This window comes from Nannospalax galili, unplaced genomic scaffold (genome assembly GCF_000622305.1).
Source record: "Nannospalax galili isolate Female #2095 unplaced genomic scaffold, S.galili_v1.0 scaffold1256, whole genome shotgun sequence".
In the NCBI taxonomy this organism is placed as follows: Eukaryota; Metazoa; Chordata; class Mammalia; order Rodentia; family Spalacidae; genus Nannospalax; species Nannospalax galili.
The window spans coordinates 451,726-467,138 of NW_008337764.1; the positions used below are offsets into that span (position 1 = coordinate 451,726).

General features: G+C 40.8%; 1 protein-coding gene and 1 pseudogene across 1 annotated transcript; both read left to right on the forward strand.

Moving 5' to 3' along the window:
• Window positions 1–4,592: 4,592 nt before the first annotated feature.
• On the forward strand, window positions 4,593–5,536 carry LOC103733824 (olfactory receptor 1509). The gene has a single exon (XM_008832714.1). It carries the CDS (start codon window positions 4,607–4,609, stop codon window positions 5,531–5,533), a length of 927 nt encoding a protein of 308 aa, XP_008830936.1. The 5' UTR covers window positions 4,593–4,606; the 3' UTR covers window positions 5,534–5,536.
• Window positions 5,537–12,457: 6,921 nt separating this feature from the next.
• Window positions 12,458–14,272, forward strand: LOC103733825 (annotated as a pseudogene).
• Window positions 14,273–15,413: the final 1,141 nt, after the last annotated feature.

The following is a 15,413-nucleotide window of genomic DNA, read 5'->3' on the forward strand; positions in this document are numbered from 1 at the left end:
ACTAAAAGGAAAACATAAAAATCTCCAACAACCAATCAGCCAACCAACTAACCAAAAAGCCAGACCAAACCAAAACAGCAACAAAAATCCCAGACTTCTTGTACATTCCAAGCACAGGCAGTATGTCAATATCTATCTATCTATCTATCTATCTATCTCTCTATCTATCTATCTATCTATCTATCTATCTATCTATCTATCTATCTATCATCTATCTATCTATCTATTATTTATTTATTATTTAGTTTTTCGTCTTTTTGAAGCAGTGTCTCCCTGTAGACCAAGCTGGCCTGGAACTCACTATGTAGACCAGGCTGGCCTTGAACTCACAGAGATCCGCCTGCCTCTGCCTCCTGAGTGCTGGGATTAAAGGTGTGTACCACCACACCCGGCAACATTTATTTTTTTATCATGTAAATTCCACAAATCAGGTTTTAGTATTCCCATTTGCACAGATGAAATACTGCTATTTTCCCAGTCAGTTCATTTTAGAGTAAAAACTAGAGCCCAAACTCTTTTCTTTTTTTTTTTTTTTTTTTTTTTTTTTTTTGAGACAGAGTCTCCCTGTACTCCTAGCTGGCCTGTAACTCACTTTGTAGATGAGATTGGCCTAGATCTCTCAGGCCTGCCTCTCCCTTAGAATCCTGTGATTAAGGACATGTGTCACCATGCCAGGCCTAAGCTCTTTTTCGCTAACACCCTGTAGACCACTCTTGTGCTGAAGTTGTAACAGTTACCACGTGCTGCCCTTGAAAGCATTCAGAAACATCAAATGAATTGTCTTATTTTTATGAATTTTAGCCAATCTCATGCTAAACATTGTGTGATCATTTAGTAATCCTTTGCCCCTTCCTCTTCCTGTTAGATTTTTTAAAAAATTATTTTCTATGTGTATGAGTGCACCACACGCATGCAGTGCCCGAGGAGGCCAGAGAAGGGTGTCAGAATTCCTGGATGTGGAGTTACAGACAGTTGTTAGTTATTAGTAGGTGCTGGGAACCAAACTCAGATCCACTGCAAGAGCAGAGGCCCTTAACTGCTGAGCCATCTCTCTAGTCCCCAAACTGAATCTATTTGTTGTTGATGATTTTTTTGAGACAGGGTCTCTCTGTAGCCCCAGTTGGCCTGGTACTTGCTATGTAGACCAGGCTGGCCTCAGTCTCACAGAGATCCACCTGCCTTTGCCTCCAGAGTGCTGGGATTAAAAGTGAGCACCACCAAGCCCAGCCTGTTACATTTTTAAAAATTAAAATGTGCATTCATGTGATTTCATGTCTTGATGACAGTCTTCTGTGCTGCAGAGACATGGATAGCAGGAGCATGTTTCTTTATTAAAAAAAGTACAACAATAGCTGCATGTGTTTGTACATGCCTGCAGTCCCAACATTCAGGAGCAGGAAGATTGCAAGTTCAAGGCCAGCCTGAGTGGTAGAGAGACCCTGTCTCAAAAAGCAAGAAAAACAATAAGCGTACATCTGTATTATAGTTTCTTAGACACAGAGAAGGAATATATTACTTGCAATACTATGAGGTCACCATTTTTTCTTTTGAATTTCTCCCATACATGCTTTGAACACTTCTTTTAAAAGTTCTATTATATAAATTTGAAAGAATTATAGAATGTAATGTAAAAATCAGTAAACTCCTACTATCCCTTTCAGTTATACACTTCTGGAAATAAACAATGTTAAAATTGATGTGCGTTCTTCAAGATGTATCTTCTTTTCTTTTAGAAATATGTACAAATAGGGTCTGGAGAGATGGCTAAGCAGTTAAGAACACAGATTGCTTTTGCAAAGACACAGATTTGATTCCCAGCACCCACATGGCAGCTAACAACTATCTATGACGCCAGCTCCAGGGGAATCCAACACCTTCTTTTTAAAAAATTTTTCTATTTATTTATTTATTTTTCCAGCACCTTCTTTTAACCTTTGAGGGCATTGCATGGCATGGGTGCACATGCAGGCAATATACTCACATGCAGGCAATATACTCATACACAGAAAATAAAAGTAATAAAATATTAAAAAAGAAATATGTACAAATACAAAAAACATATACAAATACAATTCATGAATATGAACATATGTTTGAATATGCATAATTTGTGAAAATATATACACATACATATGTGCATGTATATGAATATATATTTATACACACATCTCTTGATTCTTTGCTTTGTCCCTGAAAATATTTTATTATTTTTATTTTATGTACATGAATGTATTGTCTGCATGTATGTAAGTGCACCAGTGTTGTTCAATGTCTGTGGAGGTCAGAAGAGGGCATCAGATCCCTGAAACTGGACTTATGGATGGTTGTTAGCTGCCATGTGGGTGCTGAGAACAGCCCCCTTTGTTCTTTCTTTATTCATTTCTTTACTTCTCTCTCTTTCCCTTGCTCAAGGTTCATAATATATTCATTAGAGGCCCTTTTCACTTACTATATTATTGACTATTTTTTTGAAATTAGTAGTCTGTGACCTTGACTACACACCTGAATCACTAAGATGAATTGTTTGGGGTGACTGATAGGCATCAAAATTTATGAAAATCAGCTAGATAGCCATGTTGAGAACCACCATATTAGGTTAATACACATGAACTCAATCATTAGGGGCTCCATAATATTTCATATTGCTGCTGCATTAAAATTATTTATTACTCTATTGATAGCATTGTTTCCAGGACCTTGTTTTACTAGAAATGTTTCCATTTTAGTAACTTGTTCCATTATTTCTATGATACTGTCCTAGAAATGGGCTCTCTCCGTCTGAAGTATGAACATTAAAAATTCTAATTGGTTCGTCCAGATTATTTTCTGAAATGATCTTGTGAATATCAACATTCAGTAACAGTGCATGATAAATTCTTTATGCTTTTGTCAATCCGATGCAAACAAAGTGTCCCATTTTGTTCCTCACCTGTCACTAAAGTTGAACACCTTTTTGGTCACGTGTTTCTCATTTACACTTGTTTTCTTGTGCTCTCTGTATTTAAATTCTTTATTCGTTTTTGGTTTGGCCATTTGTCTCTTACTATTAAATTTTAAGAAGGCTTTGAATACAGGAATGTTCTCTTTTGTCATATGTTTTGATACTTTGTTCTAGTCTTCTGACTGTCCTTTTAATAGCTTATACATCTTACGAACTGTTAAGAATACAGTATCAGGGGCTGGAGAGCTGGCTCAGTGGCTAAGAGCACTGACTGGTCTTGCAGAGGACTCAGGTTTGGTTCCCAGCACTCACATGGCAGTTAACAACTGTCAGTAACTCCAGTTTCAGGGGATCCAATACCTTCTTCTGATCTCTGTGGGAATTGCACAACACAGTTGCATTTATGCACATGCAGGCAATATACTCATACACATAAAATAGAAATAATAAATAAAATAAAAAGAACGCACTAGAAAATCTTATCTCATTATGTCTATGTTTCAATAGTTTCCATGTTGGTAATCTTTTGCCACTATCATTCATAATGGAAGTATATAATTCTAGTCAAGTTTCACTGATTTCAAATTAGGAGCAATGCAATAGTATTTGTACAATAAATTTTTCTTAGGGGACAGGTACTATTACAGAATTAAGAGAGTTAAGTTTTGTATTAGCTCTATTGTAAAGTAAGGATTGAATTTACCGTTAGCTTAAGAAGTTTAGTTCAGTTTAAACAAAATATTTTCTGCATAAGGCACCTGCTAAGTGTTGTAAGAGATGTCATGTGTGGTTATTAGTTTTAAAGAACATTTAGTGAGGATCAAAAATAAATCTTATGGGGCTGGAGAAATGGCTCAGTGGTTAAGAACACTGGTGGTTCTTGCAGAAGACCTGGGTTAGAATCCCAGCACCCACATGGCAGCTAACAACTGTCCGTAACTCCAGTCCCAGGGGATCTGACAGCCTCTTCTGACCTCCGCGGGCATTGTACAACATGGATGCACTTACCTACATGCAGGCAATATACACATACACATAAGAAAAAAAAAACTTTACTTTCTTTTATAGTTAAGCACCATAAAAGGATTATGGAAGGGAAGAAACAAACTTTGATCGAATAAGGGCAGCTTTCCTGAAGGCAGTACTTTGAGATAGTAAAACATGAAGCAAAGGATGAACTGTATTTTAATAGCCAGTGATGAGGCAGGGAGAGATGCTTGACTAAAGGTCATGTCTTCTGAGCAGAAATAATAAACACAGACAAAGCTTTTGGAAAGTAGACGGAGGTAGCATGCTGGAAGCATAGTGCATTGTTTGGCTGGAGAGGACACAAAGGGAGTGAGAGGACACCACACTGGGAAAAACAGATGTGCTGGCTTGAAGGATTTGAAGCTGTCACTTAATTTAATAGCTGGAGTCAAATACCAAGTGGTTTCAGTTGTTGGTTTTATGATTTTGGAATACTGGTTTGATACTATTAGTGGATTAATCTGAAATGAAAAGAGCCAGGTAACTAAATGGCTAAGGGTTTTGGATAATTTATCATGTCAAGGCTCACAGATCTCATCTACGATATGAAGCCAGTCATTTCGATTACTTGTATTCTGGTAACATTAAGTATAATCTAACTTTCACCCCCTCCAGGTCCTTTGGAACACGCATTGGATGGGAACTCTAAACCAAACAAGAGTGATTGAATTTGTCTTCCTGGGCCTCACTGACAACTGGGTGTTGGAGATATTGTTTTTCATAGCATTTTCAGTTACTTATGTGCTAACCCTTTTGGGGAACATTCTCATTATTGTTACCATAGCCTTTAGTCCACGTCTTCACACTCCCATGTATTTCTTCCTGAGCAATCTGTCCTTTATTGATGTCTGCCACTCATCTGTCACCATGCCCAAGATGCTGGAGGGACTGCTTTTAGAAAGGAAGACCATTTCCTTTGACAACTGCATTGCCCAGCTCTTCTTCCTACACCTTTTCGCTTGTGCTGAGATCTTTCTGCTGACCATTATGGCGTACGATCGTTACGCAGCTATCTGCATCCCACTGCATTACCCTAACGTAATGAACATGAAAGTCTGCGCACAGCTTGTCCTTGCACTCTGGCTGGGGGGTACTGTTCACTCAGTGGTGCAGACCTTCCTGACCATTCATCTACCCTACTGTGGTCCCAACATTATCGATAGCTACTTCTGTGATGTACCCCCTGTCATCAAGCTGGCCTGCACAGATACATACCTCACAGGAATGCTGATCGTGTGCAATAGCGGAACCATCTCCCTCACCTGTTTTCTAGCCTTGGTTACTTCCTACACAGTCATCTTGTTTTCTCTTCGAAAGCAGTCAGCAGAAGGGCGTCGCAAAGCCTTGTCCACCTGCTCAGCCCACTTCATGGTGGTCTCCCTCTTCTTCGGACCGTGCATCTTCCTCTACACTCGGCCAGACTCCAGCTTCTCCGGCGACAAGGTGGTGTCTGTGTTCTATACCATGTTCACCCCTTTGCTGAATCCTCTCATTTACACCTTGAGGAATGAGGAGGTGAAAAGTACCATGAAGCAGCTCAGGCAGAGACAAATTTGCGCCTGAAATCATGTGATCTGATGGTGGGCAATGTGATGAAATCCACAGTTTGGCCATATTCTTAGTGTGAAAGCAAAAGTAAAGTCAAAATCATTGGGTGAAAAGATGGGCCATGTAGATTCTGCACTAAAGAGGGGATCTTATTAGGTAGTATGTAAATGAGGGAGACATGTATAGGGGAACATGTTAGAATAAGAACTCAGAACACTTACGGACGGCTTCTAGGTTTAGCAGTGGAAGGATATAATTTGAGGATCTCTGTTTAGTTTCAGGCCCAGGAGCAGGTACTGCTGTAAGAAGCTGCCGCCTTGACTTGCACTGTTCTGTAGGCTGTTGCCTTTGGGAATAGAGACCCCACACCCAGGTTTAGCCATTATAGTGCTTTTGGCCTTGTTTTCAAAAATATTTTAAATAAAAAAAATAAGCCTTGCTTACTTATGTTGAATTATACTCTTGCTTTTGAACGTAGTTCTCATAGCTAGCTCTAGCTTGAACTTTTTATAGCACTGTAATTTTGATACAGTCAAGGTGGGGATGCAAAAACAACAATTTTACTTTTTGGTGCTGGGGCTCAAACCCAGGGCCCTACACATGCTAGGTAAATGCTGTACCACTGAGCTTCACACTCAGTCTTAGGACTTATTCTTGAAATAAGCTCTGTTAAGGCAAAATCTATGTTGCACAGAATGCACCCATTTTTTTTATAAGCTATTTTTCAAAAAATTTATTTTTTATTTTATGTGTATGTGTATTGCCTGCATGTAAGTGAGTGCACCTGTGTTGTGCAATGCCGTGGAGGTCAGAAGACGGCTTCGGATTCCCCTAGAACTGGAGTTAAGGATGGTTCGTAGCCACCATGTGAGTGCTGGGAATTGAGCCCGGGTCATTGAGAAGAGCCAGAGATCTCGAAGGATTGATGAGAAAGTTTCACAGCAGCAGTGATAGTGTACACAAGACCTGTACAGGATTAAGTTATTCAAAATTCTGGCATAGATGGGGGAGGGGCTCACAATGTCCCACCCCTGTCTGGGGAACTATTGGCAACTGATGGCTGCTCGGGGAGGGAGAGCCGTTTTCTTCCTATGTGGCACCTAATAGGTTGCCCATGCCCCAGCTGATGGCTTTACATCCAGGCACAAACTGGCAGCACTAAGTGGACTCAGTGGGTTTAAAATCAGAGCACATGAAGTTTGGGGAAAAGGTGGGTTGTATGAAAGAAGTTGGAGGGGAAGGATGTATTTGATCAAAACACATTCTATTCGTGTCTGAAATTCTCAAACAATAAGTAAAAATAGGTGAAAAGTTAAAAAATGGAAAGGGAATTACCAATCCCATAGAAAAATAATGTATCTCTCAATCCAGTCATTCACTTAACTAAGGACAGTGCTGTTTGAAAGTGTACAATGATAATTAAGATGCTGACTAAATTTGGGGTCAGTCACGCATTAATAGTTAAAGAAGCTACAAGAATTTATGAAGCAACCCCATGATACTGTGCAAAACACAAGCAGGGAAATGAGCAGAGAGAGTGGGGCAGGTACAAGTAGGAGGGCTTAGCATCACAGGCCCTGCAACTGGAGTTTGGGAAGGGAATTTTGCCCATAGGACACAAGCTGTTATGAAGTCAGATAAAAAGAGAGCTCAGTATACGCTGCATTTAGCCACTTGGAGATGCCTGATGATCTCAATGAGGTGAGGTCTGTACCTGCAGACCAAACTGCTAGGGGCAGGTGGTGAAATGTAAGGAAGAAAGAGCCAAGAAAGTAGTCCCAGTGGCAACTTGTGGGACAGAGGCAGTCTCTCCCCACTTTTTTTGGAAAGACAGAAGAGACCTAACTGCATGTGATGGCTAATATTGATTATCAATTTGACAGGATCTAGAATCTCTTAGGAGACAAACCTTTGGGTATGTTTGTGAGGGAATTTCTAGGTTGGGTAGGAAGACACATCTTAAATGTGGGTGACACCATTTCATGGGCTAAGGTCTCAGACTTCACAAAAAGCAGAAAGCCAAGGGAAGGCCAGCATATGCCTCTCTCCTCTTTCTGATGGCAGATACAGTGTGCCCACTGCTGCTACACGGATTCCCTGCCACACTGGACTATACTCTCAATGTGTGAATGCATTCTTTCTTAAAGGAATATATTATTGGACATGTCTGTATTAGGAGCCCAAATAATTAAACATTTTTTGATTTATTTATTTCTTATCCTTTTGATTGTTTTTAAATATGAGATATTTATTACAAGATAGTTGTTTAGACTGAAATTACATTTCCATTAAGGGAATAAATCTTTAAAGGTATAAAACAGGGCAGTACATAAAGTGCCATTTCCTGGTGCGGTAAGAATGTGTAATGTTATGGACATTTTCACATGATTCACAGCTTCTGCCCTTCTCTCTAATAAAAAAATGATTTAGAATTGAATGAGATTGTGCAAAAACATGACATTTGAAGTCAGAGAAACACACATTCAGATACATCATGTATTTTGCATATTTGTATGAGAGGATTGTTCATGGCATTACTAAGCTCAGCACAGAAGGTGATTGTCTTGTATAATATATTTATGTTTTATGTGTGTAAGTGTTTTGTATGCATGTAAGTGCACCATGTGGGTGCAGTGCTCTCAGAGGCCAGAAGAGAGCACTGAATCCCCTGGAACTGCAGTTACAGAGGGTCATTAGCTGCCATGTGGGTGCTGGGATTTGAACCTGGGTCCTCTGCAAGAGCAGCCAGTGCTCTTAACCACTGAGCCATCTCTCTGGCCCCTCAAATAATTTTTGATCAAAATGTCGTGATGGTCCCATTGCATCCATTTCCCATGAGATGCTTAACTAGAGAGTAAATAAGAGCTAAACAAAATAATACGTCAATATTTGAAGATAGAATTCTAGCCCAAAGGTGATAAGCTTTTATTTATTCTGAATAAATTGATACATTGAATTTATTTTATAAGAAATCAAAATATAAACTAGATCCAGATCTTGAATTTGAAAGAAAGTTACAGATTTCTGATGAAGTAAATGAGTGGGACAAATTGCTTCCAATTAGGGCAAGCCCAGAGGGAACTGAGGAAGGAGATGGCTCTAAGCGGCCATGCTGTGGAGATACTTGCACATCCATGCTTAGTGTGGAACTATTCAACATGGCTAAGAAATGGAACCAGCCTAGATGCATCGACAGATGAGTGGATAGAGAAAATGAGGTGAATTTACACAATGAAAACATCTCAGCCATAAAGAAAATGAAATCATGACATTTTCTGGGAGAATAGATGGAATTGGCAATCATTGCTCAGAAAGATTCTGCATGTCCTCATCACGTGTTCAATCTAGATTTAAATATATGTGTGCATGTGTGTGTATGTATGTAGTCCATGAAAATAGAAAGGGGACTATGAGAGAAGAGATGTCGGGGAGAGGGAGGACAGAGGGCGATGGAACATGTAACATGAAAGCAGAAGGGGGAGCAACATGGGGGAGAAAGCAGCAAGAAGGGGGGGCAGGGGATGGGAGAGGAGGATGCAGAACACAGTATAATGCCATATATGGGAAATGCCATAATGAAACCCATGACTTTGTACAATAAGTTAAAAGTCAATTAAAAGAAAAAAATTAAAAAATTGAATTGAAAGACCTGATGTGGTGGACCAGGACTTTAATAGAATTTAGGAGGCTGAGACAGGAAGGTAGTGAGTTGGAGGCCAACCTGGGCTACATAGCAAAACCTTGTTTAAAAAACAAAAAAAACTGGACATGGTGGTGGTAATGGTGGTGCACGCCTTTAATTCCAGCACTCTGGAGGCAGAGGCAGGGAGAGATCAAGGCCGGCCTGGTCTACATAGTGAGTTCTAGGATAGCTAGGGCTACAGGGAGACCCTGTCTCAAAAACATAAAAAAAAAGACTGAAGCTGGACACAGGATACAGAGAGACAAAAAGGTTCAAGGAGCAAAGGTGTGGGGATTTGAAAGCAAAGGGATGGGGTTAGTTACTCATGGGGAGTAAGACAAACGAAGAATAAGCAAACATGAAAACCGTAGTGCTTTCAGCGACTCGATCAGAAACTTAGACTTTAATAGTAAGCAGAGTTGCACTCGCTCTCATGCATGATCCCTGTAGCATTGGGGAACAATTCTTTTTGATATGTCTCCATGAACATTACAGATACGGCCCTCATAACTCTGTGCTAGGTAGTGATAAGGACCTTGGCATGTCAGACGATAAAAAGTGAGGGTACCTGAAACACCTAGATAAAATGCCAATGCCCATCTGGCCTGGCCATTATTTCCTTTTTAACCCCTGAGTCTGGCCAAGTAGACGTCCATGCCACTCGAATATTGATTTTTTTCCCACCCACAACACACACTGGTCTAGATAGTATTTCCCAAACACAGTGTACACACAGATCACTGGGGACATTTGTAAAACACAGGAACAGACTGGAGCTGGAGATTCTGCATTTATTTTTAAAAATTTAAAAAATCACATAGGGGTTAGAGGATAATTTGTGGGAGTCAGTTACCTTCTTCCACCATGTGGGTCCTGGGGATCAAACTTGGTCATCAGCCTTGGTGGCAAGTGCCTTTACCCACTAAGCCATCTTACCTGTCCAGATTCTGCATTTTAAACAAGGTTTTTGGTGATGCTACTGCTTCTGGGCCAAAGACTAGTTTGAATGTGGCTCTAAAAAAGTCAGAGAAGTGTTCCCCCATCTTCCACAAAGAGAGTGTCTCCCATCCTCCACACAGTGTCCCCCCATCCTCCACACTGGAAGCTTGCACATGATGCTTTTAGAGTCCTAGGTGGTTTTTACTATCATCAAACTTAATGAAATAAATAGTAATAAAAGTATGTTTATCTCTCTAGCTTGTAAAATTTTGTACACTAGGTTTGATAGTACCTGTAATCCTAGTACTGTGGGAGACTGAGTCAGGAGGATTATGAGTTTAAGGTCAGACAGAGATGCCCGGCAAGCACCAAGAACAAACAAAAAGTTACTTGTGGCAATTTGCCATAATAAAACATAGGAAATAGTAATGTTAAAGTAGAAATCAGAGTTTATGAGAGTTGGAGACATGTTATGTGTTATGAAATAGTGGTAAGCTAGTTATTGCAATAAAAATGAAATGTAGTTTGAGCTTTGTAGAGTTGAATATTAAAAACAAAGGCCACAGATGTTATGCTAGGCAGAGTAATGTTCTTCTAAAGTTGTTACATCCTAATCCCTGGTATCAGTTAATACGTTAGGGTGCATGGAAAAGGAATTAAGGTTACAAATGGGATTCATTTTGCTAATCGGCCAAACTTGAGATCTAGTACTCTGGATAATTCAGGTGGATCTACCACAATCCCGAAGACTCCTAAAGATGGGAGAAGAAAGTAAAAGAGAATCCAAGGGGGATGTGACCAAGAGGGATGCCAGAAAGAAGCAGCCTCATTGGCTTTGAAGACGAAGGGAGGGGCCCTCAGCCCTGGAATGCAAACGGCCTCTAGTTACTGGAAAAGGGAAGGAGATGCATATTCCCCTAGAGCTTTTAGAAGACATGCGGTCCTGCTGACACCTTGATGACAGCCAACTGTGCTATGTACTGAATGTCTGACACACAGAACTATAATATGATGTTTATGTTGTTTAAAGCAACTAAGTGTGTAGTAATTGGTTCTGTTACCAATAGAAATGTAAGTGTGAAATACTTATAAAAGCCATATGATATTTTACAAAACGTTTCCAGTGATGTTTTAATTTAAATTATTTTGATTTATTTATTTTATGAGTGTTTTGTTTGCATGTATGTAAGTGAACCATGTGTGCAATGCCCAAAGAGGGCAGAAGAGGATGTTGGTTCCCTTGGAACTGGAGTTAAGGATGGTGTTAGCTACTGTGTAGGTAATGGGAACTGAACCTGGATCCTCTGTAAGAGCAGTCAGTGCTCTTAACTGCTACGCCACCTTTCCAATCCTGTGTTTTAAAGTTTATTTGGGAAAAGTCAACCAATGAAAATAGTTGAGAGAGGGGCTTGGGGGTTTACACATTTTCAGAGCTGTTGACTTCTTAACTCACTGATCTTTTATAGAGTAGGCTCAATGAGGCATTTCTCAGATAGGGAGGATGACAGGCCATGAAATATACAGCGCAAAAGGCTCCTGTGGAGGGTCAGAGAAATACCATATAAAATAGTTACAATAGCAACTTTAATGGAGCCGATGAATGAATTAGAGTCTAATTAATACTAAAAATGTAATTGGAGCTGAGTGTGGTGGCACATGCTTTGAGTCCCAGTTACTTGGGAGGATGAAGCAGGAGGGTTTCTGGAGCTGAGGGGTTTGAATCTAGCCTGGGCAACATAGTCAAACTCTATCTAAATAAATAAATAAGCTGATTTTTTTTTGCTTATTCTGACAGGAATTTAGAATCCAGTGACCTTAACCAGCATTCTATGAACTTGTAGAAATGGTATCTAAGTGCATTCTGGAGAATTAGACAGCAGACAGTATGGACACAGGTACATCACAGACACACAGGCTACAGAGTGAATGACCTGCTAACTGCAACGAAAAGGCCGTGAGTAATTGGAGTGATAGAGAATCAGATGTAACTTCTGGGAGCTGCTCCTGGAAGTATTTAAATTCATTGCTCCCTAATTGATGAAAAAGTATAGAATATTGTTCATGCCTTATAAGCCTCATACAAATCCTAAGTCAAAATAAAAGTTTTATATAACATATCTGTGATGAAATAAAGCCAGGCTATCACTACTAAGCATACATTTAAAACTCAGAAAAATGATTCAATTCTGCGTTATTCTCTGTACTTTTACATGTGCTTACATTCATACCCATCTGCATCTTTTTTTGGTCTTTTTTAAAAATATCTGTTTTTAGAGAGCTGAGGTAGTAGTGGTGTGGATGAACATTGGGCTTTTGGCATGGATCGCCTGGGGCTCGGTCTGGTGAGCTGTAACTTCTTTCTGGTGGTCAGTGGTCTATATTCCTCTAGTGATGATGTCATTGAATTAACTCCATCAAATTTCAGCAGAGAAGTTATTCAGAGTAAAAGTTTGTGGCTTGTAGAATTTTATGCTCCTTGGTGTGGTCATTGCTAAAGGTTAACACCAGCATGGAAGAAAGCAGCAACTTCATCAAAAGATGTTGTCAGAGTCTGCTGCAGTTGATGCAGATAAGCATCAGTCCCTGGGAGGTCAGTATGGTGTCCAGGGATTTCCTACTATCAAGATTTTTGGAGCTTACAAAAACAAGCCAGAGGATTACCAGCGGGGCAGAACTGGTGAAGCCATTGTAGATGCTGCCGAGTGCTCTTCGACAGCTTGGTAAAGATGGCCTCAGAGGGAGGAGTGGTGGGTATAGTTCTGGAAAGCAAGGCAGAAGTGATAGTTTAAGTCAGTGAAGAGTCAGGCCTCAAAATGCATTGACTCCGTTTTGGTTAGTTTCCCCATTTTGTGAGCTGACTAAAACATATGCACGGGCTATGGGTTAGGCAAGCCCAGGCGTGTCAGGCAAGCGCAAATGAAATAAATAAGAAATAAACAGGATCCTCTGGCTCTAAAGATTACAGCCAGCACATTCCAATGCCCTGAAGACAGCCCCTACCAATGAAAATTTCCCCCGTACTCAGGATAGGGGGCCGTCCAATCATTTTAAAGGATGCTTGGCATGCGTGGGTTTCTGTGGAATTCCCTAATAAAAAACCCCGTTCTGCTATTATTCGGGGCTGGATGCCATCTTTGGCTTGTGGAATCTGTGCCCGGCTAGCCGCTAATTTGGTTACTTTATACTTTAAATTTCTGAATAAAATTTTTACGCATTTTTCCTTCCTGTCTGTGGGAATTATTCCTGACTCTCGGACCCTAACACTAAGAAGGACATGGTAGAACGGGTGGATGACAGCTTTGATAAGCATGTCCTTGACAATGAAGATGTGTGAATGGTTGCGTTTTATGCTCCATGGTGTGAACACTGTAAAAACTTGGAGCCAGAGTGGGCTCTGCAGCCACAGAGGTAAAAGAACAAACAAAGGGAAAGGTGAAACTGGCAGCTGTGGATGCCACAGTGAATCAGGTTCTAGCCAGCTGATATGGGATTAGAGGATTTCCTACAATCAAGATATTTCAAAAAGGTGAGTATCCTGTGGATTATGATGGTGGATGGACAAGATCTGACACAGTATCACGGGCCCTTGATTTGTTTTCTGATAATGCCCCGCCTCCAGAGGTGCTTGAGATAATCAAGGAAGACATCGCCCAGAAGACCTGTGAGGCGCACCAGCTCTGTGTGGTGGCCGTGCGGCCCCACATCCTGGACACTGGAGCTGCGGGCAGAAATTCTTATTTGGAAGTTCTTCTGAGACGGCAGACAAATATAAAAAGAAAATGTGGGGGTGGCTGTGGGCAGAAGCTGGAGCCCAGTATGAACTTGAGAATGCACTTGGGATTGGGGAGTTTGGGTTCCCTGCCATGGCAGCCCATCAATGCACGAAAGATGAAGTTTGCTCTTCTCAAAGTGTCCTTCAGTGAGCAAGGCATTAATGAATTTCTCAGGGAACTGTCCTTCGGGCATGGCTCCACAGCACCTGTAGGGGGCGAGACCTTTTCTCCCATCATTGCCAGAGAACCCAGGGACGGCAGGGATGGTGAGCTTCCTGTGGAGGACGACATTGACCTCAGTGATGTGGAGCTGGATGACTTGCAGAAGGATGAGTTGTGAGGCTTACAGCCCAGCCTTCAAATTTCTTTTCTTGGGAGTGAGCTTTCCAGCAATCAACTGAGTCTACCAGTGGCCTGTTTTTTTAGCCAAGTAGCATTTGAGTGGTCACTTGAAAACATTGCAACAGTGAAGTTCTGCATCTCAAGAAAACACTGAAAAATTCTATGAATTGTGTAGCCAGTGAATTGGATTGTATTCTGTCACACATTTTGAAGAGAACTGGGCTGTTGAAACATTTTTCCGTCTCTGACTGCTGCTTGAATATTCTTGGGGACTGTTTCTTATATATAGGGTTTTAAAAATGTGATTCCTTCATTTGAAAAATAATGGTGTTTTCCATTGAAGAATGATATAGTTTGGACAATGCTGAAAAAAATTTGTTTTTATTGAACTTTTGTGTATTTCATTAAGAATATCTCAAACACTCTTAATCATCTTTATATTCCCATCCCCACTGCACCCTCCCATAGCTGCCCACTGGAACCCATACACTCTGTCATCCATGTTAAGTACCAGTGTATCAAGTCAGTGTCCCCAGACGTTCCCCAGCGCAAGTCAGCCTATCTAGAGTCCCTTGTTTTAGGAAGATCAGCTCTTCCTCACCTAGAAGTAATCACTTGGCAATATTTCTTCAGCTAAGATTGGGGTCTGCTGCTCATTTCCCCAGTTCTATGCTGGGTTTTTGTCTGCCTGAGTTTGCATAGGACTTGTGTATGCTGACACCACTGCTATAGGATCACATGAGCAGGTTCCCAAGAGCTTGTAGGACTTTTTCCACATGGTCATGCACCTCCTCCCTGGCTCTTACAATCTTTCTACCCCCTCTTCTGTGATGTTCCCTGAGTCTTGGGTGGGTGAAGTTTAATACAGGAGCCATGTCCAAGGACCAGCATTCTATAGAATCTTAATCTTTATGTTTTGGCCACTTGTGACCTTTTGTGTTCCTGACCCTCTGTTACATGAGGGATTTTTTTTTTTGTCTTTTTGAGACAGGGTCTCTCTGTAGCCATGGCTGGTCTGGAACTTGCTATGTAGACCAGGCTCAATCTCACAGAGATCCGCCTGTCACTGCCTCCTGAGTGTTGGGATTAAAGCTGTGTGCCACCACACCCAGCTTTCATCTGCCTCTTTTATATAGAAATGTTTCTAATCTTTTAATTG

Excerpts from the sequence above, each read along its gene's own strand:
- LOC103733824 (XM_008832714.1), top strand. The coding sequence starts at position 4,607 with ATGGGAACTCTAAACCAAACAAGAGTGATTGAATTTGTCTTCCTGGGC.